This window comes from Bufo gargarizans, chromosome 3 (assembly GCF_014858855.1).
Source record: "Bufo gargarizans isolate SCDJY-AF-19 chromosome 3, ASM1485885v1, whole genome shotgun sequence".
Taxonomy (NCBI): Eukaryota; Metazoa; Chordata; class Amphibia; order Anura; family Bufonidae; genus Bufo; species Bufo gargarizans.
Window position 1 is genome coordinate 385,600,527 of NC_058082.1, and position 27,237 is coordinate 385,627,763.

The 27,237-nt window shown below is 42.5% G+C and overlaps 1 protein-coding gene across 5 annotated transcripts in view; it reads right to left on the reverse strand.

Moving 5' to 3' along the window:
- Nucleotides 1–27,237, reverse strand: part of LOC122933299 (synaptotagmin-2) — a 574,820-nt gene that overhangs the window by 12,318 nt on the left and 535,265 nt on the right. For all 5 annotated transcript variants that reach the window (XM_044288196.1, XM_044288199.1, XM_044288197.1 and 2 more), the window contains one exon: nucleotides 15,586–15,719. In XM_044288196.1, the coding sequence (XP_044144131.1) occupies nucleotides 15,586–15,719 (134 nt within the window). The remainder of the gene's footprint in view (nucleotides 1–15,585; nucleotides 15,720–27,237) is intronic.

A 27,237-nucleotide genomic window follows, 5' to 3' on the forward strand; every position in this document is an offset into this window, starting at 1 on the left:
CTGATCGGCGTAGCGTTGTCACAATACCAAAAATTTTGATTCGGTTTCAATTTGGTGACAAAAAATTTAATTTGGCTCCTAAATTTTTCAGTTCAGGAGCCAATGGCTGCTAGGTATTTTTTTAGTCTGGAGCACTGTCTATGCATGTTTTTTTTATATAAGTTTTAGATGTTATTGTCTGCACTTTAGATTACTTGTTATTTTATTAATAAAAAAAAAAAAACTACTAAGTATTATGGGATGCCTATGTTTTTTCCATGTGCTTCCGACTGTATGAGTGCCCAACTACTTTTTATACGATTTTCCTTAATTCATTATTGATGGCGCATCAGAGTAGTTGTCTCTACAAACAAGTAGAGAATCCAAAAATATGTTCTGAATAAACAAATTACACAGTTCACCTCACAGCAAAATGGCATCCAGATAATCTGAAATATTTTTTTTTAAAGAAAAACCTTATCTATCTTTATAAGGCATCTTTAACATACATTGAATTTCTTGTTCAGAATATGAGTGGTTGTTCCACCTGTCTAAATCTCTTAAACAGATTTTCAGCCTTTACTTTAAATTCTACCAGTGGAATGGTGGATGGTTGCTGTCTTCTTAAAGGTCCCTTTAAACGGGACAAATATCTAGCAGATTGGGGAGGAACTGTTACATGCATTGATCTCCTCCAGAGTATGTGGAGGAGCGATCACTAATGCCATCGCTCTTCCTCATACTGTCTCGTTGTTTCCTTGCAGCAGATCATGTTTAAACAGCACGATCTGACACTGGAAAATTATGATCTTTTGTGCTGCAAAAAAGATCCAATTACCCGATGAACAAGCGCTTCAATCCTTCATCGGGTAATCGGCAGTGCATTTACACTGCAAGATCATTGCTAACGAGTGTTACTAGTAATGCTTGTTAGCTATAATATAAATTGTCAGCCTGTGTAAAGGGTCCTTAAGAAAGATTTTAGTCTCAAAGGTTCCACTACATCTAACAATGGTTGTTTCTATTTATGAATCTCATAGATAAATTGTACACCAATACAGTTATTGTTGATCTCAAATGCAAATTCTATGACATGTTTTTGTCCTCTGTCTTAACCTTCTATGCCCTTTCCTGTTAAGTTATTTTAGTGCATCAGCAACATATATTTTGGTCCCAGAGGTCTACAAATTGCACCTTTTTTGCAAAAACATGTTGTAAAGTTTCCTCATTTAATAATCGGTGTACCAAACCTGTGACTTCTCATTGTTCAAATGGGTTTCATCATAAGATGTCTGAAAATTACGAAGGGTGAGGCAATTGAAAACGAACGAGCTGTGCCACATCATCTGCATGTGAAAAAGTTACTGTCGTAACGCAAACAGCAGCAGCAGAACAGTCAGCATCTGGCCAGTAGTAATAGCAATGCAGTTCCCCCTCGTTTTCTGTAAGTGATAGATTATTATTATTGAGTACAAACAGGATGACATTGTGGAATGGATGGCTCACTCATCATTTCAGTCTGACATCACATCTTTGAGCCAGGGTCCAGTGCATTTCTCCTTTCCTTTTCCTAATGGGACACCTACTTTTTTTTCCCTAAGAGCCAACAACATCTCATGTGACATAGGAGATTATTAAGACAGCCTTTCTGTTGATGAGTTGTGTGAGAACAGTCAGCATTTGGACTGCCATGAGGAGAAGGTTCAGGCAACGGACCTTATGACTGAAATGCATAGCTGTGTTGGTGGTGGCAGTAGTGATGATAGGGGGACTCAGGGCAAATAAAGAGGTGAAAATTGTGAGGTGGGCAAGGAGTTCATGACATTTCAGTCTGATAAAAGTTGTGGGGAGGGTGATAACTATGATCATTGTTTGTTGGGCAAGACCTCAGAACAGGATCAGGATGATGAGAAGGTGACAGAGAGGGAGTGGGTGGTGACGTCAATAAAGAGAGGAGCCAATATATATCCAAAACATCTAAACAAAACTGCCAGGGATCAGCTTCTTTTGTGGTCAGCTAGGGAACTGATGATGTCGCTAATACTGTTTGTGCAGTCTCAATGTGTCAGACGTAGGCCAAGCTCGGCTGCTGGCATCTCCCATATGGCAATTTTTCTCCACAGTCCCTGCAGATAGAGTTGAGCGGACACCTGGAGGTTCGGGTTCGAGAAGTTCGGCCGAACTTCCCGGAAATGTTCCGGAGAAGGTGTGTCTAAATTTTTGGTCTGTACTGTATATAAACAGTCAGGCAGCCCTTTAATCCCAGTGCCGTAAAGGCCTGGGATTAAAGCTCCTGCAATCTAGGCTGTATCCTCCAGAGGTCTTTATGCGTTATATCAAAATGATTGTCACAAAATAGGGAATCCATTACAATAATTAATTTTTGTGTCAGTTTTAATATTTAAGAAAATTAGGGTCAGTAAACCACCACGTGCACGGGCCGGCAAAAGTTAGGTGTCACGTCATCAGCTTGCCAGCCAATGATCGTGGCTGGCAAGCTGATGATTTTTAAAAAAACTAATCAGAAGCCAGTTAACACATTATATTTATCAATATAATGTGTTAAATGGCTGCTGTGCTCCTCTGCTGGTCCTTTTCGTCGGTTGGTCTCAGCAGAGGAGCACAGTTCACAGTGAGTACACACCAACAGCACACCTAGCCCCAGATCACCCCCCATCACCCCAATTAACCCCTTGATCGCCCCTGTCAATCACCTAGTGAAAGGGAAAAAAGTGATCAGTGTAAACTGTCACATTTTTTTTTCACTGGTATTGACTGTTAGGTTTTAGGATAGTTTAGGCCCCTTGGTTAGGTAGTTAGCAATCGGTTAGCGCCCAGCCCACCGCACCGCAGTCACTGATTCGCTGATTAGTGTATCGCTAATCAGCATTTGTACTTTTATAGTATCTGTAAGTGATTAATACTATTATAGATCTGACTGATCAGTTTTGGTGTCACCTTAGCTCGCCCTCCACCCAAACGCAGTGTTTGCCCAATCAGGCCTGATGGCCCGCCGCAGTGACAAAATTATTATTATTTTTTTTATCACTTTGCAAGAGCTGCGGCGATAAAATAAATCTGTTTTGATATTTTTTATCAATTGCAGCGGCCTCCGGTACATTGCTAGCCTCCCATTTGTAAGACAGGCTTGCTTTTTTTTCTTGGGTAGTCTCAGGGAATACCCCCTAAATTTAGTAGTCCAAGTGTCAAACAAGGGGTATTCTTCTGAAGAGGCCTACAGGATTCAGACCCAATCGGATGAGGAATGGGAACCCTCATCTGACAAATCTAGCGGGTCAGAATATGAACCTGTAGAAAGCAGTGGCAGTCTGACCCAAAGTTCGGACGAGGAGGTTGAGGTCCCCGATACCACCAGGCGTACCCTGCCCTGTGTTGCTAGACCACAGGTTGCGCAGGATCTGCTTCAAGGGCAGCAGAGTGGGGCTGGCGCTGTTGGATTACGTGGTGAGGCATACACCAGCAGCGCAGCCCTCCCTGGACCTAGTACCAGCACTGCCGTACAACATGGTGAAGTGGCTAGCAGCAGAAGGGCAGTTGAAGCTGGTACGGTGGCACGTGCAATAGTTACCCCGTCGCTGCCACCGCACAGACAGGCCCGTAGACCCCCTAGAGTCCCTGAGGTGCTGGCAAACCCTGATTGGCAGTCCCCAACTTCAGCCGCACCATTAGTTCCCCCTTTCACCGCCCAGTCTGGAGTTTGGGTTGAGACAGCTCAGATCGGTTCGGCCCTGGGATTTTTTGAGCTGTTCTTGACTGCGGAGCTCTTGGACATAGTCGTGGCAGAAACAAACTGGTGTGCTACTCAATTTATATCCGCCAACCCGGGAAGCTTTTATGCCCAGCCTTTCCGATGAAAACCTGTCCACGTTTCCGAATTAAATTTTTTTCTGGGCCTTCTCCTCAACATGGGTCTAACCAAAAAGCATGAATTGCGGTCATATTGGTCCACGAACCCAATTCATCTAATGCTCATGTTCTCTGCTGCCATGTCCAGGGCATGATTTGAGGCCATCCTGCGTTTCCTGCACTTTAGTGACAATAGCACCTCTCGTCCCAGAAGCCACCCAGCTTTTGACCGGCTCCACAAAATTCGGCCCCTCATAGACCACTTCAACCAGAAATTTGCAGTTTTGTATACCCCTGAGCAAAACATCTGCGTAGACGAGTCCCTTATACATTTTACCGGGCGCCTTGGCTTCAAACAATACATTCCAAGCAAGCGTGCCCGGTATGGGGTCAAATTGTATAAGCTCTGTGAAAGGGCCACAGGCTATACCCACAAATTTCGGATCTATGAGGGCAAAGATCAGACCCTGGAGCCGGTCGGTTGCCCTGACTACCTGGGGAGCAGTGGGAAGACAGTCTGGGACGTGGTGTCACCCTTATTTGGCAAGGGGTACCATCTTTATGTGGACAATTTCTACACAAGTGTGCCCCTCTTCAGGCATTTGTTCCTAGAACAGATTGGCTGCTGTGGCACCACGCAAACTAGTCGCATGGGCTTCCCCCAACGGCTCGTTACCACCCGCCTTGCATGGGGGGAGAGGGCTGCCTTGTCTAATGAAGAACTGCTTGCGGTGAAATGGAGAGACAAGTGTGACGTTTACATGCTTTCCTCTATTCACGCAGACACGACAATACAAATTGAATGAGCAACCAGTGTCATTAAAAAGCCACTCTGTGTCCACGACTATAATTTGCTCATGGGAGGGGTGGACTTCAATGACCAGATGTTGGCTCCTGGGACAAAGTGCATAATGTACTTCGCCACATCTTTGGGCGATTTGCGCTTTGCACATTGTCCCATGGGGAAGGAGAGGTTTGTCCTATAAAGGTAAAAAATTAAATAAAAATCAACAGTAAGCAAAAAAAGTTAACGTTATGTTCAAAAAGTTTAAGTTTATATGTTCTGTTCAAAAGTTATTATAAAGTTAATAAATTTATTGTGTTGCTGCCTTTTTTTTTTTTTTTGGGCAGAGATTTTTTTCATCCACATTGATCGATGCGAATGAGGAAATCTGTGCCATTCATTTTTTCTTTCAGCCCAGAGGCTGAACAAAAAAATAAATAAAATATCTCATTACCCGTATGCTCAATATAAGGAGAATAGCAGAAACTCCTAATGCTGGCCATACATGTAATAATTGCGAAGACCCTCAAATGCCAGGGCAGTACAAACACCCCACAAATGACCCCATTTTGGAAAGAAGACACCCCAAGGTATTCGCTGAGGGGCATATTAAGTCCATGAAAGATTGAAATTTTTGTCTCAAGTTAGCGGAAAGGGAGACATTGTGAGAAAAAACTAAAACTAAAAAATTTCCACTAACTTGTGCCCCAAAAATGTTTTTTCTATGAATTCGGCATGCCCCTCATTGAATACCTTGGGGTGTCTTCTTTCCAAAATGGGGTCATATGTGGGGTATTTATACTGCGCTGGCCTTTTAGGGGCCCTAAAGCGTGGGAAGAAGTCTGGGATCCAAATGTCTAAAAATGCCCTCCTAAAAGGCTTCTACCTCACAGGTTTTTTTTTTGCCTTCAACATCCAGCAAATTGAGAAGTATTATAATGATGGGTTAAGTATTCAAAATTAGTCAAGTCCAGCTACAGCCTAACCCTAACAAAAATATAAATGATTAAAGTTTAATATTACTTATGACAAACACATTGTCCACGAAATGTCCAGGCGTACACCAGACCACCCAGATAATTCAGCTTTTGGGGATGTTGGAGAGAGCCCTAAGCTATAGTCCCTAGTACTAGGCCCTGAGCCCAGGGGCGACTCCTGATGGTGGAGGCCCCCTGTCCTCGAACCTAACTGGACACTCCTGATGTGCCCTAACAAGTAAGGTGGTTGAGAGTCAGGATTAAATGTGGTGGGCTGGTGTAGGCGTGGACAAAGAGGATCAATAACACGCAATGCACAGTGTATACAGCCCTGTTGATACAAATGACCAGCAGGTACACGGTGCAGTAAACTACACTACTATTACATGACACCAAATGACTGATAATCAATAATGTCACAGATCTAGTCTGTGTAAAGCCCCAACGCGTTTCCCCCACCGTGTGGGATCATCAGGGGGTGGATACATATAAGATAAATCATCAATAAAGATAATAAGGAAAAAACCATGTCAGACGGGTGGAGATCCAAACAATGTTGGCATCCCTATAATATAGCCGTCTAGCAGGCGGTGTCAAACGACATACATAGTTAAAAAAGGAAATTGGACCAGATAGTATTCCTGGGAGGTCTAGAGGGATAGACACAGTATCAAACGTCTTGATATAACGGGCATGTGCAACTCACATACGGCCATCAAACATGGATGTCTGTAGAGAGAAAGATAATACACGCTATATATATGCGTTCAAGTGTACACAAGTTACACACCCACTATTGTGAGACGCCTCCACCAACACCTATCAGATTATAGGAGATCACTCACTAGAGTAAGGCAACATATAAAGTGCATACGTGATCGTGGTTGATGCCAAGAGGTACAGATGGCAGTCTTCTAAATAGTGGTGCTCTAGACAACAGGTTGTATTAATGTTGTCCACAGTCTGTTTAACTCACATCCAGTATGATGGGATACTAGAGAAATAATATAGTAATAGATGAGATCACAGCGGAATATCCAGTACCCATGTAAAGTAACAACAGATAAACTAGTTACCTTTAAACAATGAATAACAAAGCTACCTTTTATCATTTAGATGGCTGATTTTTATATTTATCTTTATTTTTTGTTGCATGGACACTATTACTTATCTTTATGCATTCGCCATAATGGGCTTGCATAAGCGGCTTTAAATTATCGATGATACGTTTTGGCCATGCACTTACTCTACTCAATGCTTTTATATATACGTCATTGGGAGGATTTTATGCTCCTTAAATCGATCTGGCCCTATGCGCTCCATTCTGGAACGCAGGGCTCAGTCTGGTCATGCCGTACCTAGACGCTGGGATCGCCGTGCATTCCACGCTGGAACGCAAGACCCTATGACGTCATATCCGGACGTCTGAACCGGATATCCTGCGGCGTGCGTTCCACAATGGAGCGCACGCCGGCACTGGTTCAGGCGTGCGAACCATACACCGGAGGGGGTCACAGGTGATTGCATTTCTAATTAGGGTATCTGTATAAATCAAGGGCTACTTGGATCTGACCAAGCAGTGGACCCTGGGAGGCTTTATAGGATCTGAGGGACTCCTCATCATAAGTAAGTATCCCTATTTCATTACACCTAGGCATGAGATGATGATCTTCGGGCATACCTGACATATATACACTCCTTTGTCACTAAGTGTACTTCAACTAGTGGACGGCCAGATCCTGAGGGGCCGGACTACACTATCCAGATCACCTTTAAAGGTAACTAGTTTATCTGTTGTTACTTTACATGGGTACTGGATATTCCGCTCAACCACGATCACGTATGCGCTTTATATGTTGCCTTACTCTAGTGAGTGATCTCCTATAATCTGATAGGTGTTGGTGGAGGCGTCTCACAATAGTGGGTGTGTAACTTGTGTACACTTGAACGCATATATATAGCGTGTATTATGTTTCTCTCTACAGACATCCATGTTTGATGGCCGTATGTGAGTTGCACATGCCCGTTATATCAAGACGTTTGATACTGTGTCTATCCCTCTAGACCTCCCAGGAATACTATCTGGTCCAATTTCCTTTTTTAACTATGTATGTCGTTTGACACTGCCTGCTAGACGGCTATATTATAGGGATGCCAACATTGTTTGGGTCTCCACCCGTCTGACATGGTTTTTTCCTTATTATCTTTATTGATGATTTATCTTATATGTATCCACCCCCTGATGATCCCACACGGTGGGGGAAACGCGTTGGGGCTTTACACAGACTAGATCTGTGACATTATTGATTATCAGTCATTTGGTGTCTTCATGTAATTATAGTGTAGTTTACTGCACCGTGTACCTGCTGGTCATTTGTATCAACAGGGCTGTATACACTGTGCATTGCGTGTTATTGATCCTCTTTGTCCACGCCTACACCAGCCCACCACATTTAATCCTGACTCTCAACCACCTTACTTGTTAGGGCACATCAGGAGTGTCCAGTTAGGTTCGAGGACAGGGGGCCTCCACCATCAGGAGTCGCTCAGGGCCTAGTACTAGGGACTATAGCTTAGGGCTCTCTCCAACATCCCCAAAAGCTGTTTTTTTGCCTTACTCTGGATCAACTTGCAGGATGACAGGTCGAACTGGATGGACAAATGTCTTTTTTCGGCCTTATGTACTATGTTACTATGTTACCTTTGCGCATCTAGGCTGCAAAAAAGTGTCACACATGTGGTATCGCCGTACTAAGGAGAAGTTGGGAAATGTGTTTTGGGGTGTCATTTTACATATACCCATTCTGGGTGAGATAAATATCTTGGTCAAATGCCAACTTTGTATAAATAAAATTTGGAAAAGTTGTCTTTTGCTGAGATTTCTCACCCAGCATGGGTATATGTAAAAAGACACCCCAAAACACATTGCCCTACTTCTGAGTACGGCGATACATTGTATGACACTTTTTTGCCACCTAGGTGGGCAAAGCGGCCCACATTCCAAAAAGCACCTTTCGGATCTCACAGGCCCTTTTTACAGATTTTTTTTTTTCAAACTACTTCGCACACATTTGGGCCCCTAAAATGCCAGGGCAGTATAACTACCCCACAAGTGACCCCATTTTGGAAAAAAGACACCCCAAGGTATTTCATGATGGGCATAGTGAGTTCATGGAAGTTTTTATTTTTTGTCACAAGTTAGTGGAATATGAGACTTTGTAAGAAAAAAAAAGAAAAAAAATCATCATTTTCCGCTAACTTGTGACAAAAAATTAAAAGTTCTATGAACTCACTATGCCCATTAGCGAATACCTTAGGGTGTCTACTTTCCGAAATGGGGTCATTTGTGGGGGTTTTCTACTGTCTGGGCATTGTAGAACCTCAGGAAACAAATTCACATTTTTGTACCATAGTTTGTAAACGCTATAACTTTTACCCAAACCATTTTTTTTTTTAATCAAAGGCATGTAGAAAAATAAATTTAGCGAAAAATTTATATATGGATGTTGTTGTTTTTGTTTTGTTTTTTAAAAAAAACTGAAAGTGAAAAATGACATTTTTTTTTTTCAAAAATTTTGTTACATTTCGATTAATAACAAAAAATAAAAAAATGTCAGCAGTAATGAAATGCCACCAAATGAAAGCTCTATTAGTGAGAAGAAAAGGAGGAAAAATTCATTTGGGTGGTAAGTTGCATGACCGAGCAATAAACGGTGAAAGTAGTGTAGTGCAGAATTGTAAAAAGTGGTCTGGTCATTAAGGGTGTTTAACCACTTCAGCCCTGCTAGCTGAAACCCCCTTCATGACCAGAGCACTTTTTTTACACTTCGGCACTACACTCCTTTCACCATTTATCGCTCGGTCATGCAACTTACCACCCAAATGAATTTTACCTCCTCTTCTCACTAATGGAGCTTTCATTTGGTGGTATTTTATTGCTGCTGACATTTTTACTTTTTTGTTATTAATCAAAATGTAACAAATTTTTTGCAAAAAAAACATTTTTCACTTTCAGCTGTAAAAATTTGCAAAAAAAAACAACATCCATATATAATTTTTTTGCCAAATGTATTGTTCTACATGTCTTTGATGAAAAAAAATGTTTGGGCAAAAAAAAAAAAATGGTTTGGGTAAAAGTTATAGCGTTTACAAACTATGGTACAAAAATGTGAATTTCCGCTTTTTGAAACAGCTCTGATTTTCTGAGCACCTGTCATGATTCCTGAGGTTCTACAATGCCCAAACAGTAGAAAAACCCCACAAATGACCCCATTTCAGAAAGTAGACACCCTAAGGTATTCGCTGATGGGCATAGTGAGTTCATAGAACTTTTTATTTTTTTGTCACAAGTTAGCGGAAAATGATGATTTTTTTTTTTTTTCTTACAAAGTCTCATATTCCACTAACTTGCGACAAAAATTAAAAAATTCTAGGAACTCGCCATGCCCCTCACAGAATACCTTGGGGTGTCTTCTTTCCAAAATGGGGTCACTTGTGGCGTAGTTATACTGTCCTGGCAATTTAGGGGCCCATATGTGTGAGAAGTACTTTGCAATCAAAATCTGTAAAAAAATGACCGGTGAAATCCGAAAGGTGCACTTTGGAATATGTGCCCCTTTGCCCACCTTGGCATCAAAAAAGTGTCACACATCTGGTATCGCCGTACTCAGGAGAAGTTGGGGAATGTGTTTTGGAGTGTCATTTTACATATACCCATGCTGGGTGAGAGAAATATCTTGGCAAAATACAACTTTTCCCATTTTTTTATACAAAGTTGGCATTTGACCAAGATATTTTTCTCACCCAGCATGGGTATATGTAAAATGACACTCCAAAACACATTCCCCAACTTCTCCTGAGTACGGCGATACCAGATGTGTCACACTTTTTTTTCACACATTTTCCGCTAACTTGTCACAAAAAAATAAAAAATTAGAGGAACTCGCCGTGCCCCTCACGGAATACCTTTGTGTCTTCTTTCCAAAATGGGGTCACTTGTGGCGTAGTTATACTGCCCTGGCAATTTAGGGGCCCAAATGTGTGAGAAGTACCTTGCAATCAAAATGTGTAAAAAAATGGCCTGCGAAAGGTGCACTTTGGAATGTGTGCCCCTTTGCCCACCTAGGCTGCAAATAAGTGTCACACATCTGGTATCGCCGTACTCCGGAGAAGTTGGGGAATGTGTTTTGGGGTGTTATTTTACATATACCCATGCTGGGTGAGAGAAATATCTTGGCAAAAGACAACTTTTCCCTTTTTTTTTTTTTTTTTTTTTTTTTTTTTTTTTTTATACAAGGTTGGCATTTGACCAAGATATTTCTCTCACCCAGTATGGGTATATGTAAAATGACACCCCAAAACACATTGCCCAACTACTCCTGAGTACGGCAATACCAGATGTGTGACATTTTTTTGCAGCCTAGATGTGCAAAGCGGCCCAAATTCCTTTTAGGAGGGCATTTTTAGACATTTGGATCCCAGACTTCTTCTCACGCTTTAGGGCCTCTAAAAAGCCAGGGCAGTATAAATACCCCACATGTGACCCCACTTTGGAAAGAAGACACCCAAGGTATTCAATGAGGGGCCTGGCGAGTTCATAGAATTTTTTTATTTTTTTGCATAAGTTAGTGGAAATTGATATTTTTTTTGTTTCTCACAAAGTCTCACTTTCCGCTAACTTAGGACAAAAATTTCAATCTTTCATGGACTCAATATGCCCCTCAGCGAATATCTTGGGGTGTCTTCTTTCCGAAATGGGGTCACATGTGGGGTATTTATACTGCCCTGGCTTTTAAGGGGCCCTAAAGCGTGAGAAGAAGTCTGGAATATAAATGTCTAAAAATGTTTACGCATTTGGATTCCGTGAGGGGTATGGTGAGTTCATGTGAGATTTTATTTTTTGACACAAGTTAGTGGAATATGAGACTTTGTAAGAAAAAACAAACAAAAAAAATATATATATTTCCGCTAACTTGAGCCAAAAAAATGTCTGAATGGAGCCTTACAGGGGGGGTGATCAATGACAGGGGGGTGATCACCCATATAGACTCCCTGATCACCTCAATCATTGATCATCCCCCTGGTAAGGCTCCATTCAGACGTCCGTATGATTTTTACGGATCCATGGATACATGGATCGGATCTGCAAAACACATGCGGACGTCTGAATGGAGCCTTACAGGGGGGTGATCAATGACAGGGGGTGATTAGGGAGTGTATATGGGATGATCACCCCCCCTGTAAGGCTCCATTCAGACGTCCGCATGTGTTTTGCGGATCCGATCCATGTATCTGTGGATCCGTAAAAATCATACGGACGTCTGAACGGAGCCTGACAGGGGGGTTATCAATGACAGGGGGGGTGATCAGGGAGTTTATATGGGGTGATCAGGGGTTTATAAGGGGTTAATAAGTGTAGTGTTTGGTGCGACTTAAGGGGTTAATAGGTGTAGTGTAGTGTTTGGTGCGACTTCACTGACCTACCTGTGTCCTCTGGTGGTCGATCCTAACAAAAGGGACCACCAGAGGACCAGGTAGTAGGTATATTAGACGCTGTTATCAAAACAGCGTCTAATATACCTTTTAGGCCTCGTTCACACTTCAGTGTTTAGTCAGTGATTTCCATCAGTGATTTGTGAGCCAAAACCAGGTGCAGCTCTAAACATAGAACAGGAGCAGATCTTTCCCGTCTACCTCATGTCTGTGGAGGCTCCACTTCTGGTTTTGGCTCACAAATCACTGATGGAAATCACTGACCAAACACTGAAGTGTGAACTAGGCCTTAGGGGTTAAAAAAAATCACATCTCCAGCCTGCCAGCAAGCGATCGCCGCTGGCAGGCTGGAGATCCACTCGCTTACCTTCTGTTCCGGTGAGCGCGCGCCTGCATGCGCGCGTTCACAGGAAATCTCGGGTATCGCGAGATGATGCGCCGATGCGTCCAGGAGGAACAAATCAACCACCTCCTGGACGCATCGGCGCGTTAGGCGATCGGGAGGTGGTTAAGCTAGGTGGTTAAACAATTACCGTGTGTGAACAAATAGTCATCTGCCCCCAATAACGGACAATTTTTGTAACATTTACCCAGATAGATATATCATTGTCACTTTGACATTAAAGGGGTAGGTCACTTTTTGGCTTAATGTCACATACCTATGTGTATGTGAGATGACATCACTAATATAGCCGTTTATATTCTGTGCACATCACTCAGCATCCTCCATGCCTGCAATAAACTCTCAAGAGTGCAAGGACAGATGGCAGGTGCAGTGTATTGAATGCAGGAAACGGAGTGATGTGCCTGGTTGCATGACCCTCCATCAGCAGCCATTTTATTGTCAAGACCTCTGTGTGGACAGCCAAAAGACTTGGCCAACAAGGGGCATACCTTAGGAAATGTAGACAATGGCACAGAATATCAAAAAGGCTATATACCACTAAACGCCAAATAATACTCTATGAACGCATTGATCAGCAGTAGCCAGAAAGTATCCAACCCCTTAAGCTTTTCACTACCGGAGGTTTTTTGGTCGTTGCATTTTCATTTTTCTTCCCTATCTTCCTTGAGCCATAACTTTTTTATATTTCCATTCACATAGCTGTATGAGGGCTTATTTTTTTGCAGGACAAGTTGTACTCTCTAAAGCCACCATTAATTATGGCATACAATGTAGTGGGACTCTGTACAGGCTACAGGGGATGTCGGTAGGAAGCCACAGGCATCTAAAGTCTTTAATTACCATGATCAGTATTATTGCCGGGCACGGTAATTAGCGGCAGGTCTCTGCTGTTTGAAACGGCAGAGACCTGCTGGCCGTGACACATGCTGCACATGCGAGCGAGTGCCATGTTTGCCTATCGCTCCAGCGTGGTACATGTATGGCGCTGGTAGCCAATGGGTTAAATTTGAAAAGAAAGAGAAATCTAAAAAATTTGATTTTGATTTGAGTCAAATGTATTTGTACCTGAATCAAATTGTTCAACGGAAAAATGTAAAAGTCCATCCTCAAAACATATGTATTGCCTGAAACAACCACGTCCACCTTCATGTAACTTTGAGGCAAACAGGATTAAAAAAATAAAAATATTGAAAAAATAAACATTTGCAGTTAATCCAATCATCTACGTTTACATACAAAAACCAAAGTAAAAATATGTGGGAAAATATAATATATACAGTGTAGACATCAGCAACAGTTTGTGCTTTTAAAAACACTGAAAAAGAGGCCATGCAAAATTTGAAAGCCATCCAAATGTGTGAAACATGTATGCTATACATAAAAAAAGTTGCCAAGTTACCAAAATCTACATTTTCCACCTTCATGCAACTTTGCAACAAACAGTGGTTATCTAAAAAAATAAAAATGAAAATTTGCAACTAAAGTGTGTACTCTGGCAGAGTCATTAAGATAAAATATAGTCTCAAAAAAACACTAATGTATGAGAAGTTGAGAATTATATAGTATATCATTTTCCATCCTGTAATCCTAAAATGATGCTTTCAGATGGGTAGAACATGGGTGCTTTATTGCTTCAGTGTTATGGACAAAACACCTGAACCTCCTGAAGTTCATCAGAAAATATGTTATAGTGCCAAAATTCTGTTTCTGATGAACCCTAGGAGGTCTGGGGAAACATAATATGGAAACATAATATGGAAACAAAAAAAAAAAAAAAATCTTCTGAATTACATCCCTCTAAAAAGCCTCTCAATACTTTTATTGTATTTTATTTTTTTAACTAAGGTAAATGAAAAAGATTTTTTAAGATGAAAGTCAGTGAATAATAATGTATTTTCTGACTTATTAAAATTGTTTCCATCTGTCAGAAATATATTAGGTCCATCTTTGGTGATAATCATTATTGCTATTACCGGAGCGTGTAATGGGTCTCACTAGAGAATCAATTTTCATATTTTAATATAAAGATCAGGTATGGACTAGATAGAAACAGTGCAAAATATAATCTATATTGATGTGTGTGGTTGTGGTGTGCTTGGTGCAACCTTTTTGGAGCTGTGATCTGGATTCTGGTAAATGTCTAGGTCATGGCATTAATAAACGACCTAATTAGAAGCAGAAAAAGGAAATTAGATGAGCAAGCACTTATCTGCTCAATTCTTTTCTGGGAAAAAAAAAAAGGATTGACATGCACAGATGTCCGTGTCACCCTCCCCCTGGGACCATGTACAGTCAGACAGGCTGATAGAAAGATCTGTGTCTCTCTTTTGCCATTGCAGCCTGTTGGCATGTCCCTCACTGGCCCCCCTGTCCTCCTTTAGGCTGGCATCATAGCTGACTGAAGGTGTGAAGGGTTGCTTTATCCTGGCATATCTTATTCTGTGCCAGGATAAAGCAACCCTTCACACCTTCAGTCAGCTATGATGCCAGCCTAAAGGAGGACAGGGGGGCCAGTGAGGGACATGCCAACAGGCTGCAAGGGCAAAAGAGAGACACAGATCTTTCTATCAGCCTGTCTGACTGTACATGGTCCCAGGGGGAGGGTGACACGGACATCTGTGCATGTCATCAATCCTTTTTTTTTTCCCCAGAAAAGAATTGAGCAGATAAGTGCTTGCTCATCTAATTTCCTTTTTCTGCTTCTAATTAGGTCGTTTATTAATGCCATGACCTAGACATTTACCAGAATCCAGATGTTGCATATAACCGGAAACCAAAAATCCAACAGCAATGCTCAGGAGAAAGGATTTGGTGTTTCACGGCAGCCTATCCTGTCCTAATCTCTTGATACTCAAGCTGAAGGACTGGAGGTTGACAGGACTCTTTCTTATCTGAAGGTCTGTGGACTTTATCTAGAGGAAGTCTGGTTTTTGATCTTTATTTAGGGAGAGTCTAGTATTGGATCTTTATTTTGAGGAAGTCTAGTGTGTGTATTAGTTCAGAGGCACTAGTGTGCCAAAATGTTGTGCACTGCTTTATGTAGTCCCTTTCAGTATCTTATGAAGTAGGTGTTATTATACCTGTATTTGTTCAAATGGAATCTCAAAACTGAAGGACTCATTGAAGTATGGGTTCAGGGTCTTTTTTTTCACTGTAGTTTTCTTCTTTTTTAGTCTTTTCCCATTTTGCATGAGGTGAATCTTTACATATGGATCTAGAATTGAAAAAAGAAAAAAATGTTAAAGAACTTATCTCGTGTCTGCTCCTGCTACAACAGTGTTACTTACATTTAACAGTCCTCCAGCTGTGCTTATAGGTATGCAGTACAATGGACCTGACAAAATGGTTAAAATTGAGTGGAATAAAAAAGAAATACCTTGTTTTAAAGGGAGTCTGTCACCTACATACATGTAACATGTTTTAAACTGATTATATAGCTCTGTGGGAGGCAGATATTTAACACTGATGGTACCTGACTTTAGTTTTTCACAGTCTCTATGTCACTGCCAGTTCTGTGAGAAGGTCTGGCAGACGTTCTTCTCTACCTCCTGCATGACGTTCTTTGTTTTGGTTTCAATTTCTCATCTCCTTTCTTTCTCCCAGGTATCACCTATTTAGACTAATTGTCTCCCTTTCTATTCCTTCCCATACTGCCTCACTTTGCAGTTTATACTACTTCCTGGATGAGGTGTTCACTGATGGAGGCTGCTGCTGTTTGCTCAGATAAGCCCTTTCCTTTATTTGTGTTTCCTTGCTGGCTTGATTCTAGGCGACCCTGACTCCGTCCGTATTAAGTGCAGGGAGCCGGTGGTCGTGTCCCCTCACTATTATAGGGTTTTCAGGTGTCACACAGTCTTGGGTACATGGGCGGAGGAGTCAGGTGCCAGTAAGTCGGGGAGCACTGGGCACTTGCGATAGGTAAATTGCATATCTTAAAAACATAGCTCTTGGCACTTTGGAGACTCTGAAAACCTAAAGCCAGGTACCATCAGTGTTATATATCTGCCTCCCACAGAGCTACATAATCAGTTTTGAAACATGTTATGTAGGTGACAGAATGCCTTTAAATGAAATAACAAAACTAAATAATACATTAAAACAGAAAAGTTGTGAGGGCATATGTATTAACCCCTTTGCTATAAAACCCTAAATAAGGTTTGGTCCAAGCAATTAATTTCAGAAGTCTTACAAAGAATGATATAAATGTCTGATGTACATGTCCACAATTATCCATTAGAGCAGGTCATAGAGTCAATTTTTCTGTCGCAAGTAAAAGGAAAAAACTCCACACTCAAAACAAAGATAAAATAGGAAAGAAACCTCCTCCAATTCACATTTCCATCATGCCATAGGATGGACACATTCTCTTTTCTTATTTATTTCTCACATAGCAACACTGGCTTGTCGATGACCTCTCTAGTACCATGGGAAGCAGGACACTTGGTGCAATAAAAGAATCATCCTTACACTACTTTAGACATAGGCCATTAGGCAACACAATTATCAGCATATTATCGCAAACAAGTGTTCATAGGTAATACTGCAGCCTGCTGAAGCAGTGAATACTGATGAGGCATATACAGTGGATATAAAAAATCTACTCACCCCTGTAAAAATTTTAGGTTTCTGTGATGTAAAAAATGAGACAAAGATAAATCATTTCACAACTTTTTCCACCTTTAATGTGACCTATAAACTGTACCACTCAATTGAAAAACAAACTGAAATCTTTTAGGTAGAGGGAAGAAAGAATATACAAATAAAATATGGTTGCATAAGTGTGCACGCCCTTAAACTAATACTTTGTTGAAGCACCTATTGATTTTATTACAGCACTCAGTCTTTTTGGGTATGAATCTATCAGCATGGCACATTTTGACTTGGCAAGACTTGCCCACTCTTCTTTGCAAAAACACTCCAAATATGTCAAATTGCGAGGTCTGGGTCTTGTTGTTCTCACAATATAAAGCTCTTCACTCGAGGATTTATCATTTTTAAACTACAACCGTTTGAAGATGGCAATCGCCAGTGAAGTGAGCAAGTTGGAGCAGTTTGTTTTTAACCGCTCTTCTCTGTCCTTGCTGTAGAGTGAGCTACCATAGGAACCCAGGTGTGTGAGCAGCCAGCAGAGTGACAAAAGCTAGAGTGTGAGCTGAAAAATCAGGACATGATTTCTAAACTACCACCACTCCCTCATTTTCAAGCCCACCTACACAAATTGACTGCTAATGGTTTTTATTAATGTATGTTTTAATGTAACTGTGAAGCACTTTGGACAACAACATTGCAATAAAAAATGTGCTGTAGAAATAAATAAAAGTTGAAATGCACTTCTCACTCTATCAAGCGTGCCATGTGCACGTTTTAAATTTGATCAATTGGTTAGTGGAATGTTTACTATCTTTACTCATAGGTATTTGCTGGAAATTGAACCCCAGACCTTCTGTACAGTAGACAGCAGGCTTTATCATTGCTCTATATGATCAGAGTTTGGTTTAAGGAAAGAGTACTCAGATTCACTTACGAATTTTTTTTATAGAGTGCTCTGTCCAGTATACCTACTAAAAGTCCCAGAAACACATCTGTGGGGTGAGCTGGCAGAATGCGATCGCAATCATGGTCGCTAAGTAAACGTTCACACATATTGACAACTGTCCATTACGACCAGGTTCCCACCCTCATCAGCAGGTTTTATTATTATTGAGGTGTATTTTTCAAGACATAAAGCCTCCATCTCTGGCCCGGATAGATTACTAAATGGCTGTGTGGAGGAATTGATACCCTCAATATCAGTAGTCGCCATCTGTAAAAAGATAGCAATGTGGTCGTAATTCATTGGTGGTGTCAACCTATTACTCTTTGGACGCAAGTTGGTGAAAGGGCCTTGTCCTGGTGCCCTTGCACCTTTATCCCAGAGATCCATAAGGATTTTTAGATCTACAAAATTCCAGTCCTGGATTCCCAATTGTTCACAGGTCTGTTTGTTACTATTTTTCATGAATTTGTGCCATTTCAATTTTCTGGCAAATAAATGGAGATGCTTGATCCAGGTAAAGGGACTGAACCTTGTGGTGGGAACAAAGGACAGTCCCTTCTTCAAAACATGACTTTCGGTAATACTAAGAGTCCAGGAGGAGAGGTTAATTATCTGTAACTAATTTTGTTCAAATAATCCTCCACTGTCCTTATTCGGTCCTGAAGTTGGTAGGGGGTACCCTTCGCAAAAAAATCCCCCCGTGCACCAGGAGTAGACATAGCAAAAGATGAGGAGTCGCCCCCCTCTTTCCCTCAGGGCACTTGACCTTGGACATCTACTACTGCTTGGTCATCCCCTTCCCCTCTGACCTCTTCTATTATAGTTTCTTCCGCTGGATTGAGGAGTCAGAGAAATCCTGTTCAGAAGTGATATCTCGAATTCTGAGGGAAGTGGGGGTTGTTTAAGTCTCGGGCTTATACGCTCTATTTTCTTTAACTTCTTTCAGATCTCTATTAAATTGTTTGTGTTTTCTCTCTTTAATGAGCCCTTGAAACCTTTTTACCGCAGTCTGTAAGGAGGATTCTCATCTATTGAAGTCTGGCTCAGTTTTAAAAGTCAAGGTAGTATCTGAGTCCTTTCAAGATGACTGATTTCTCAAAAAAGGTTCTCTCCTCTTCTAAGAGGAGATTCATCAGTCTCAAGGAACTGTTTGTTAGTTCTCTCTAACTTTGGCGCATCCAGTGCCAGTTCTAAATGGAAGATAGCTTCCTAGCTGTCTTACATTTAGACCATTTTCTACTCCTAAAACAGGCGTAGAAAATGATGAATGAGACGGGCTGGCCTTCCCCTTTTAGACCTGGCAAAAGCAGGGTGAAGTCGCAGATAGCAGCGCAACTAATGCTTGCACCGCCATCTGCAACTAAAAGACACCTAATATAGGCGTTTAAGTAAAATGAATGATTCCCATAATTTGTAAGGCTGAAACGAGTCATCTCGTTGTTCTGCAATTTTTTTTTTAAATAGTATTTATTTATAAACTTTTTAGTTCACAGTACATCAGCATCCCAACCTGGATAAAAGAAAACAAAGAATATTAGACATTATTGGAGACCGCAAGCCCAGGTATCACAGTAATCAATCACAGGAGAAGTCTAATATTAGACAGGGAACTCAATCAGAATTAGATGCATGTGTCTTTTTATGGCAGTATCCCCCCAGACATATTGAGTGATCTCTAGACATCATTCACACCGCACACACATACACACCTGAGCACCCCGTTGCCCCACCCAAATCAATACTTAAACCGTGTTTTGCGCATGTAGCCAAACGCCCCAGATCTTTTCAAAGCGGTCTGGACTTTCTCTAGCAGTGTATGTTAGCTTATACATGTTGAGATCAACCTTTGAGTTGTTTCCACTGTTCCAAAGTAGGGGCCTTAGGTGGTTTCCAGTTTAGGAGAATAGTCTTTCTCCCGTAAAACGGAGCAGTCTTTTGCCATATTCAGTGGGGATTACGTCTACCACAAGTCCCAGTAAGCATACTAAAGGGGAACAGTTCCCCGATAGCCCCAGCTTCGTATTAATAAAAGTGCATATCAGACCCCAGTACAGCTGCATAGTGGGACACGCCCATATCATATGGTACGATTCCCCACATCTCAAACATGAAGGATACGGTAGTCTACGCATGTGGAACAGGCGCATCGGGGTCAGATACACTTGATCTGAATGAGCTGGTGCAATGACCGGCGTCACGCACAGGGAGGGAAAAGGGAAAGCCCTGCCCAAGGGAGAGGGAAAGGTGGTGACCTCTGACTCACCTTGCGGCTGGCACCTGACTGCCCTGACATCCCTAGACGGGTTCCTCACCCGTGCGGCGATCACGTGCCTAAACCCTGGCTTTCCCTAAAATGAGCCCTAGATAGTGAACGAGCAGGTGGGAATCGCTAGTCCGCACCACTGACACTAAGAGGGAAACACCAGGGAGAGGACAGACAATACAGACAAACACATAAACCCAGGTGGGCGACCACAGCAGACCACAAAGGTCCAACAGGGATCCGGAGGGAAACGTTCTGGACCAACAACCAGAGAACGCAGCAACACAGCTCCAGTGGGTCAGTATAGAAGTCCAGGCAGGAAGCTCTATATTTGGCAACCAGAGAAGTGTGAGAGGGGAATATAAGGAGGTTGGGAGTGCTGGACAAGGAACAGCTGAGAAGGAGCTACGGATCCCTGAATGAGCCAAAAAGGTTTTCAAAGCAAACCCAGAAAGCTACCATAAAGAAACAGCCCTATTTATCTACATAGAGCGTGCAGCCAACCGCTGCGACTTCCTGACCCTGGGTATAACTGAGTCAGGCGTGGGTCTTGACACCCTCATGACAGTACCCCCCTCTCTACGAGGGGCCTCCGGACACTCAGGACCAGGTCTCTCAGGATGAGAGGCATGAAAAGCCCAAACTAGCCTGTCGGCGTTTACCTCCGACGCAGGAACCCACATTCTTTCCTCGGGACCGTAACCTCTCCAATGCACCAGATATTGAAGAGAGCGGCGGACCCGACGAGAATTAACAATTTTGGATATCTGAAACTCTAGATTACCATCCACAACAACAGGAGGGGGTGGCAGCGGTGACGGTTCTAGAGGTGGAACATATTTTTTGAGTAACGACTTATGAAAGACGTTATGGATTTTAAAAGTCTGAGGTAGCTCCAGGCGAAAAGCCATGGGGTTGATGATGGCTACAATTTTGTAAGGGGCAATAAACCTAGGACCCAGTTTCCAAGAGGGAACCTTTAATTTAATATTCCTAGTAGACAACCATACATAGTCATTCACTCCTAGGTCCGGACCTGTGACCGTCTCTTATCAGCCATGCATTTGTATTTACCTCACATATTTTTCAAGTTAGCTTGCACCTTCTGCCATACCGATGAAAGAGATGACGAAAAACCGTTCCTCTTCGGGAACCCCAGAAGACCCCCCCCCCCCCCACCTCTTTGAAAGAACAGAATTGGGGATGAAAACCATATGCACCAAGAAATGGTGACTTGCCAGTGGATTCCTGACGACTATTATTTATGGCAAACTCAGCTAACGGTAAATATGATGACCACAACTCCTTGGTTTTCAGACACAAAACATCTTAGATATGTCTCAAGGTTTTGGTTGGTACGCTCAGTCTGTCCATTCGACTGAGGATGGAAAGCTGAGGAAAACGACAAGTGTACCCCCAAACGGGAACAAAAAACTTTCCAAAATTTAGAAATAAACTGGGTACCGCGATCCAAAACATCGGAAGGGACCCCGTGAAGCTTCACGATTTCACTGATGAATACCTGAGCAAGAGTCTTAGCATTAGGAAGTGCGGGTAACGCAATAAAGTGTACCATTTTGCTAAACCTGTCTACGACTACCAAAATAACTGTTTTACCCGCAGACAAAGGTAAGTCAGTGATAAAATCCATTGACAGATGTGTCCATGGTCTATTGGGAATGACGAGTGGCAATAGAGACCCTGCAGGACGTGTATGCAAAACTTTTGCGCGCGCACAGGTAAAACAAGAAGACACAAAATCCAATACATCCTGACGCAACCTTGGCCACCAAAAACGACGAGACAATAGCTCCAAGGTTGCTTTACTACCCGGGTGCCCAGCAAGTGCCGAATTATGATGTTCCTTTAAAAATTTGAAACGCAGGTTCAACGGTACAAACAATTTTTCTGAGGGGCAAGAGACCGGGGCGTCCCCCTGGACCTCTAAAACCTTCCCCCTCCAGAGCAGAGTGTACCGCAGAAACAACCACTCCTCTTTTTGAAGAATGGGTACCGGATCACTCACATTACCCCCTCCAGGGAAACAACGAGAGAGTGCATCAGCCTTGGTATTTTTTGCCCCAGGACGATAGGTAATAGTTACACCTGGTAAAAAATAGCGACCACCTAGCTTGTCTAGGAGTGAGACGCTTAGCTGATTCGAGGTACAGAAGATTTTTGTGGTCCGTAATCACAGTGACGGGGTGGACTGCCCCCTCTAAAAAGTGACGCCATTCTTCAAACGCTAGTTTAATAGCTAATAGTTCCCTTCTGCTGCCGATAGTGTTTTTTTTTTTTTTTTTTTTTTTTTTTTTTTTTTTTTTTTAGAAAAGAAAGCACAAGGATGCCATTTGCCAGGAGACGGACCCTGAGACAGCACTGCCCCCACTCCCACCTCTGACGCATCGACTTCGACAATAAAAGGTTGAGAGACATCAGGTTGGATTAGTACAGGTGCCGAGGTAAACCTCTCTTTTAGAGAGGAAAAAGCAACTTTAGTGGCGTCAGACCATTTAGAAAAATCAGTCCCCTTCCTAGTCATGTCAGTAAGGGATTTTACAATAACTGAATAATTTTTAATGAGTTTCCTATAGAAATTTGTGAAGCCCAAGAACCATTGCAGTGCTTTGAGGTTCTCGGGAAGATCCCAATCTAAAATTGCCTGGACCTTCCTAGGATCCATACGGAAACCTGAAGCAGATAAAAAATAACCTAGGAATTGTATCTCCTGAACGGCGAAGACACATTTTTGAATTTTGGCATATAATTTATTCGTCTGTAGGACCTGCAGTACTTGTCTGACATGCGCCTCATGTGTTCTCAGATCAGACGAATAAATTAAAATATCATCTAGGTATATCACCACAAACCTGCTGATAAGATGACTAAAAATGTCATTAACGAAATGTTGAAAGACGGCAGGAGCATTGGTCAGACCGAAAGGCATAACTAGATTTTCATAATGCCTCTCAGGGGTGTTAAAAGCTGTCTTCCACTCATCCCCCTCCTTGATACAAATCAGATTGTAGGCCCCCCTAAGATCAAGTTTGGAGAACCACCTAGCACCCGCAATCTGGTTAAACAGGTCAGGAATGAGAGGAAGAGGGTATGGGTCTCGGATGGTTATCAGATTTAATTCGCGAAAATCTAGGCAAGGACGCAGACCCCATCTTTATTTTTAACGAAGAAAAACCCTGCAGCCACGGGTGAAGAAGAGGGTCTGATGTGTCCCTTAGCCATGCTCTCGGAGATATAATCTTTCATGGCTTGTCTCTCTGGACCCGAAAGATTATATAACCTGGTCTTGGGTAATTTTGCGCCGGGAATAGGGTTAACCGGGCAATCATAAGGAAGGTGAGGTGGTAACTTCTGACAACCCTTTTCAGAAAAAACGTCCTCAAAATCCAAAATAAATGTAGGTAGGGTAGTTATGGAGGCGACTAAGCAATTGCTATTTAAGCAATTTTCTCTCTAATGCTCACTCCACTCCAATATCTCCCTGGCCTGCCAATCCACCACTGGATTGTGTGCTACCAACCAGGGAAGGCCCAGCACTACCTGAGTGGGAAGCCCCTCCAGAACATAACATGTCCTGGATCTCGTTATGGTGGTCCCCTACCCGAAGGTGTAAATTATGAACAATGTGGGTGAGGTTTCTCTGAGACAGAGGAGCAGAATCAATAGCGAATATGTGAATAGGTCTCTGTAGCGTACAGAGAGACAAACCCATAGTGCGGGCAAAATGGGCATCTATCAAATTTACCCCTGCTCCACTGTCTAGAAAGAAAGAAATAGTCTCAGTCTTAACACCAAAAACAATAACCGCTGGCAACACAAATTGCGATGTACGTATGGAGGAAACATATACCCCCCGGCTGATATCCTCCACACAGCCTGGGGTTAGTAGTTTTCCAACGGTCTTTTGTTTCTGAGGAAAGAAGGACAGACATTAATGAAATGACCCCTCTCCCCACAAAAAAAAAAAAAACACACCTACGGCGAACCTCAGGAGAACGGCCCTGACGAGTGGTTCCTCTAAGCTGCATAGGCTCGTCTAAGTCCGTACAGACTAACTGCTGCTTGGGAGGGGTTACTAATTGCTCCGTTTTTTTTTCAACCTGTCCCTAAGGCATCTATCTATTCGGATAGAAAGGGACATAACCGCATCAAGGGAAAAGGGGGTCTCCTATAATGCAAGCGCATCCTTAACCCTTTCGGATAACCCAGAGCAGAACTGACTCCTGAGAGCCGGGTCGTTCCATTGGGTATCCGAAGCCCACCTACGGAAGTCAGAGCAATACTCCTCTACCGGCTGCTCTCCTTTTAGGAGTCTCCGTAATCTTGATTCAGCCAGTGCAACTACGTCAGGGTCGTCATATGAGACCCAAGCCCCCAAAAAACTCATCCACTGACCGAAGAGCCTGGGAATCTGTGGGTCCCCCTGCAGCAGGGAAATAACAACCCCCACCCGCTGTTCTTCATTACCAGAGGAGTAAGGGCGCAGTTTAAAATATAATTTACAGGCCTCACGGAATGTCAAAAACTTGTCCGTTCCCCTAGAAAATCTGTCAGGGAGAGGGACCTTGGGTTCCGCAACAACCTGGTTACCAGTAGCAACCGCTGGGCTTGCGGTCAGTTGTAATTGCTGCTGTTGCTGGAGGACCGACGCCTTCAATCCTGCCACCTCCAAAGACGGGCCATAAAATTGTTTGGACAGAGCCGCAATTGGATCCATACTGGATTGTAAGTAGGTAAAAAAAAAAAAAAAAAAATTTCCTACACAAAATAAGGGGACTTAAAGGGAGATTAACTGATACACTATCTAAATTTTGACAAAAAATTTAACAAAAAGCTAATCCTAACACAAGTAGAGATAAGAGAGAAAGTAGGATAAGTTCCTGAGAGACAAATGGGACTATTACAATGGAAGGGTATTTGAATAGAATAAACGGAGGCAGCGCAAGAGACTCCCTACACGCAGAACTAAGAGCGACTTCTGGACTACCGATTCTGACTCCAGTGCCTCAGAAGGGGGCCCAGTAAAGAAACAACTCCGGAGCACACCCTTTTAGGAAGAAAATCCAAAGAAGGAGAAATAAAAGAACAAAGGAAATCGACCAGAAGGAGGAGACAAGTCTCTTGGAAACGCTAGCCCAGCTATCTACCAATGACAAGGACACACGACCAACACAGAACCTTGTTGTTAACCTCACGGATTACGAGTTGTCCCCGGACTGTATCTCAGCCCTTAATCTGGGGCTGGGATACAGTCTGGCAGAGCAATTCGATCCGGTGGGCTTTGAGGTGGACCCCGAAACAGGGAGAGATCCCAGCACACACTGACCATTTAGGGTTTGATATCACTGATCCCTTTTAAAACAGAGGAGGTTAGCGGTCTAGAATTACTTACCTATGTCGTAGTCAAGCCAGCCGACAAGAGGGGGCAATGTGGTTTTACTAACTAAGCAGCATTACATGAGTGAGGAGCATAGACAGCTTGATGACACAATCGCCTATGAGAACTTAAGGAAGGACCCCATAATAAGCCTGTTGTCTCAGCTAAAGGAATTAGTCTCTAAATGTATAGCTGCTGATTTTTTGCCATCCAGCATGTTTGAGAAATTGATACCACAATACCCCAGTAAACCGGCCTGGTATTTTGTTCCCAAAATACACAAGTCTATCACAGCCCCACTGGGCCGCGCCCATTGTGGTAGGTATAGGGTCGCTTACTGAACCCCTTTCCCAATACATGGATTGGTTGCTCAGACCCCTTTTGTCAAGGGCCCCCACGTATCTTAGTGACACGGGCGATTTCCTTCGGGCCATCAATTCTTTTGATTGGAGCGATGGGCTCGCTCTGGTGTCACTGGATGTGGAGAGTCTTTACACTAGGATACCGCATGACATGGGGATCCGGGCTATCAACCAGTATAGCAGAGGCGCTCTGTTTCATCCTCTCTAAAAATGTATTTATGTTTGATGACCAATGGTATAGACAGAGGGTAGGAACTGCCATGGGTACACCTGTATCATGCACTTATGCTAATCGGTAAACTCATATTTGCAATAAATACAGTCATTTTTAAGATATGTCAATGATGTATTTTTGAGATGCAATGCAGGGAATTTGTGTCCTATCTAAATAATAGTAACAATATGAATATGAGGTTTACCCTCAATTTTTGGGGCCATTCACTTTAATTTTTGGATGTGCTCATAGAGGTTGGAGAGGATGGCATTCACACTAGCGGCTATCGTAAGCCTACTGCCACAAATTCCCTCTTGCATCACAGGAGTTTTCACCCACCTAACGTCAAATAAAATTTCAGTTTATGCGGCTGAAATTAATAAACACTGAGGAGGGATACAACAGACTGTCAGAAGAACTGAGAGGTAGATTACTAGACAGGGGATATAAGGAAAGAGATGTAGAAAAAGCCAGAAAAAAAAGCAGGCTCCCAGACCCAACAAGAGTTATTATGTAATAAAAAGAAGCCTACCCATAAAGAGATGGAGAGATTTGTCTTTACTTTCAAATTTGGCCCCGCAGCAAATCTCATAAAACGGGCCATTTGCAACAATTGGGTCATTGAAAAATAATTACTATATACTGCGTGATGGGCATGCCTCACCAACGGCTGTTTTAGAGCTAATATTTTCTGCCCTCTCAGATGAGTCTCCTGCAAGATTACTACATCAGGGTTGTATTCCTTCAAGTAAATTTAAGACGAGGGATCATTTCACTTTGTCATTAAGCCCCCGGACATTCCAGAAGACAAACCTACAGGTAGCCATTACAAAAGAGGAACCCTGTGAAGCGACATGAGATGACCCCAGAGTGCCCAGGCCATTCATATCCACATGCACACAACAAAACACAGGACATGGACAAACATAACAGATTAACCCAGATCAGTGTTATGAATAACC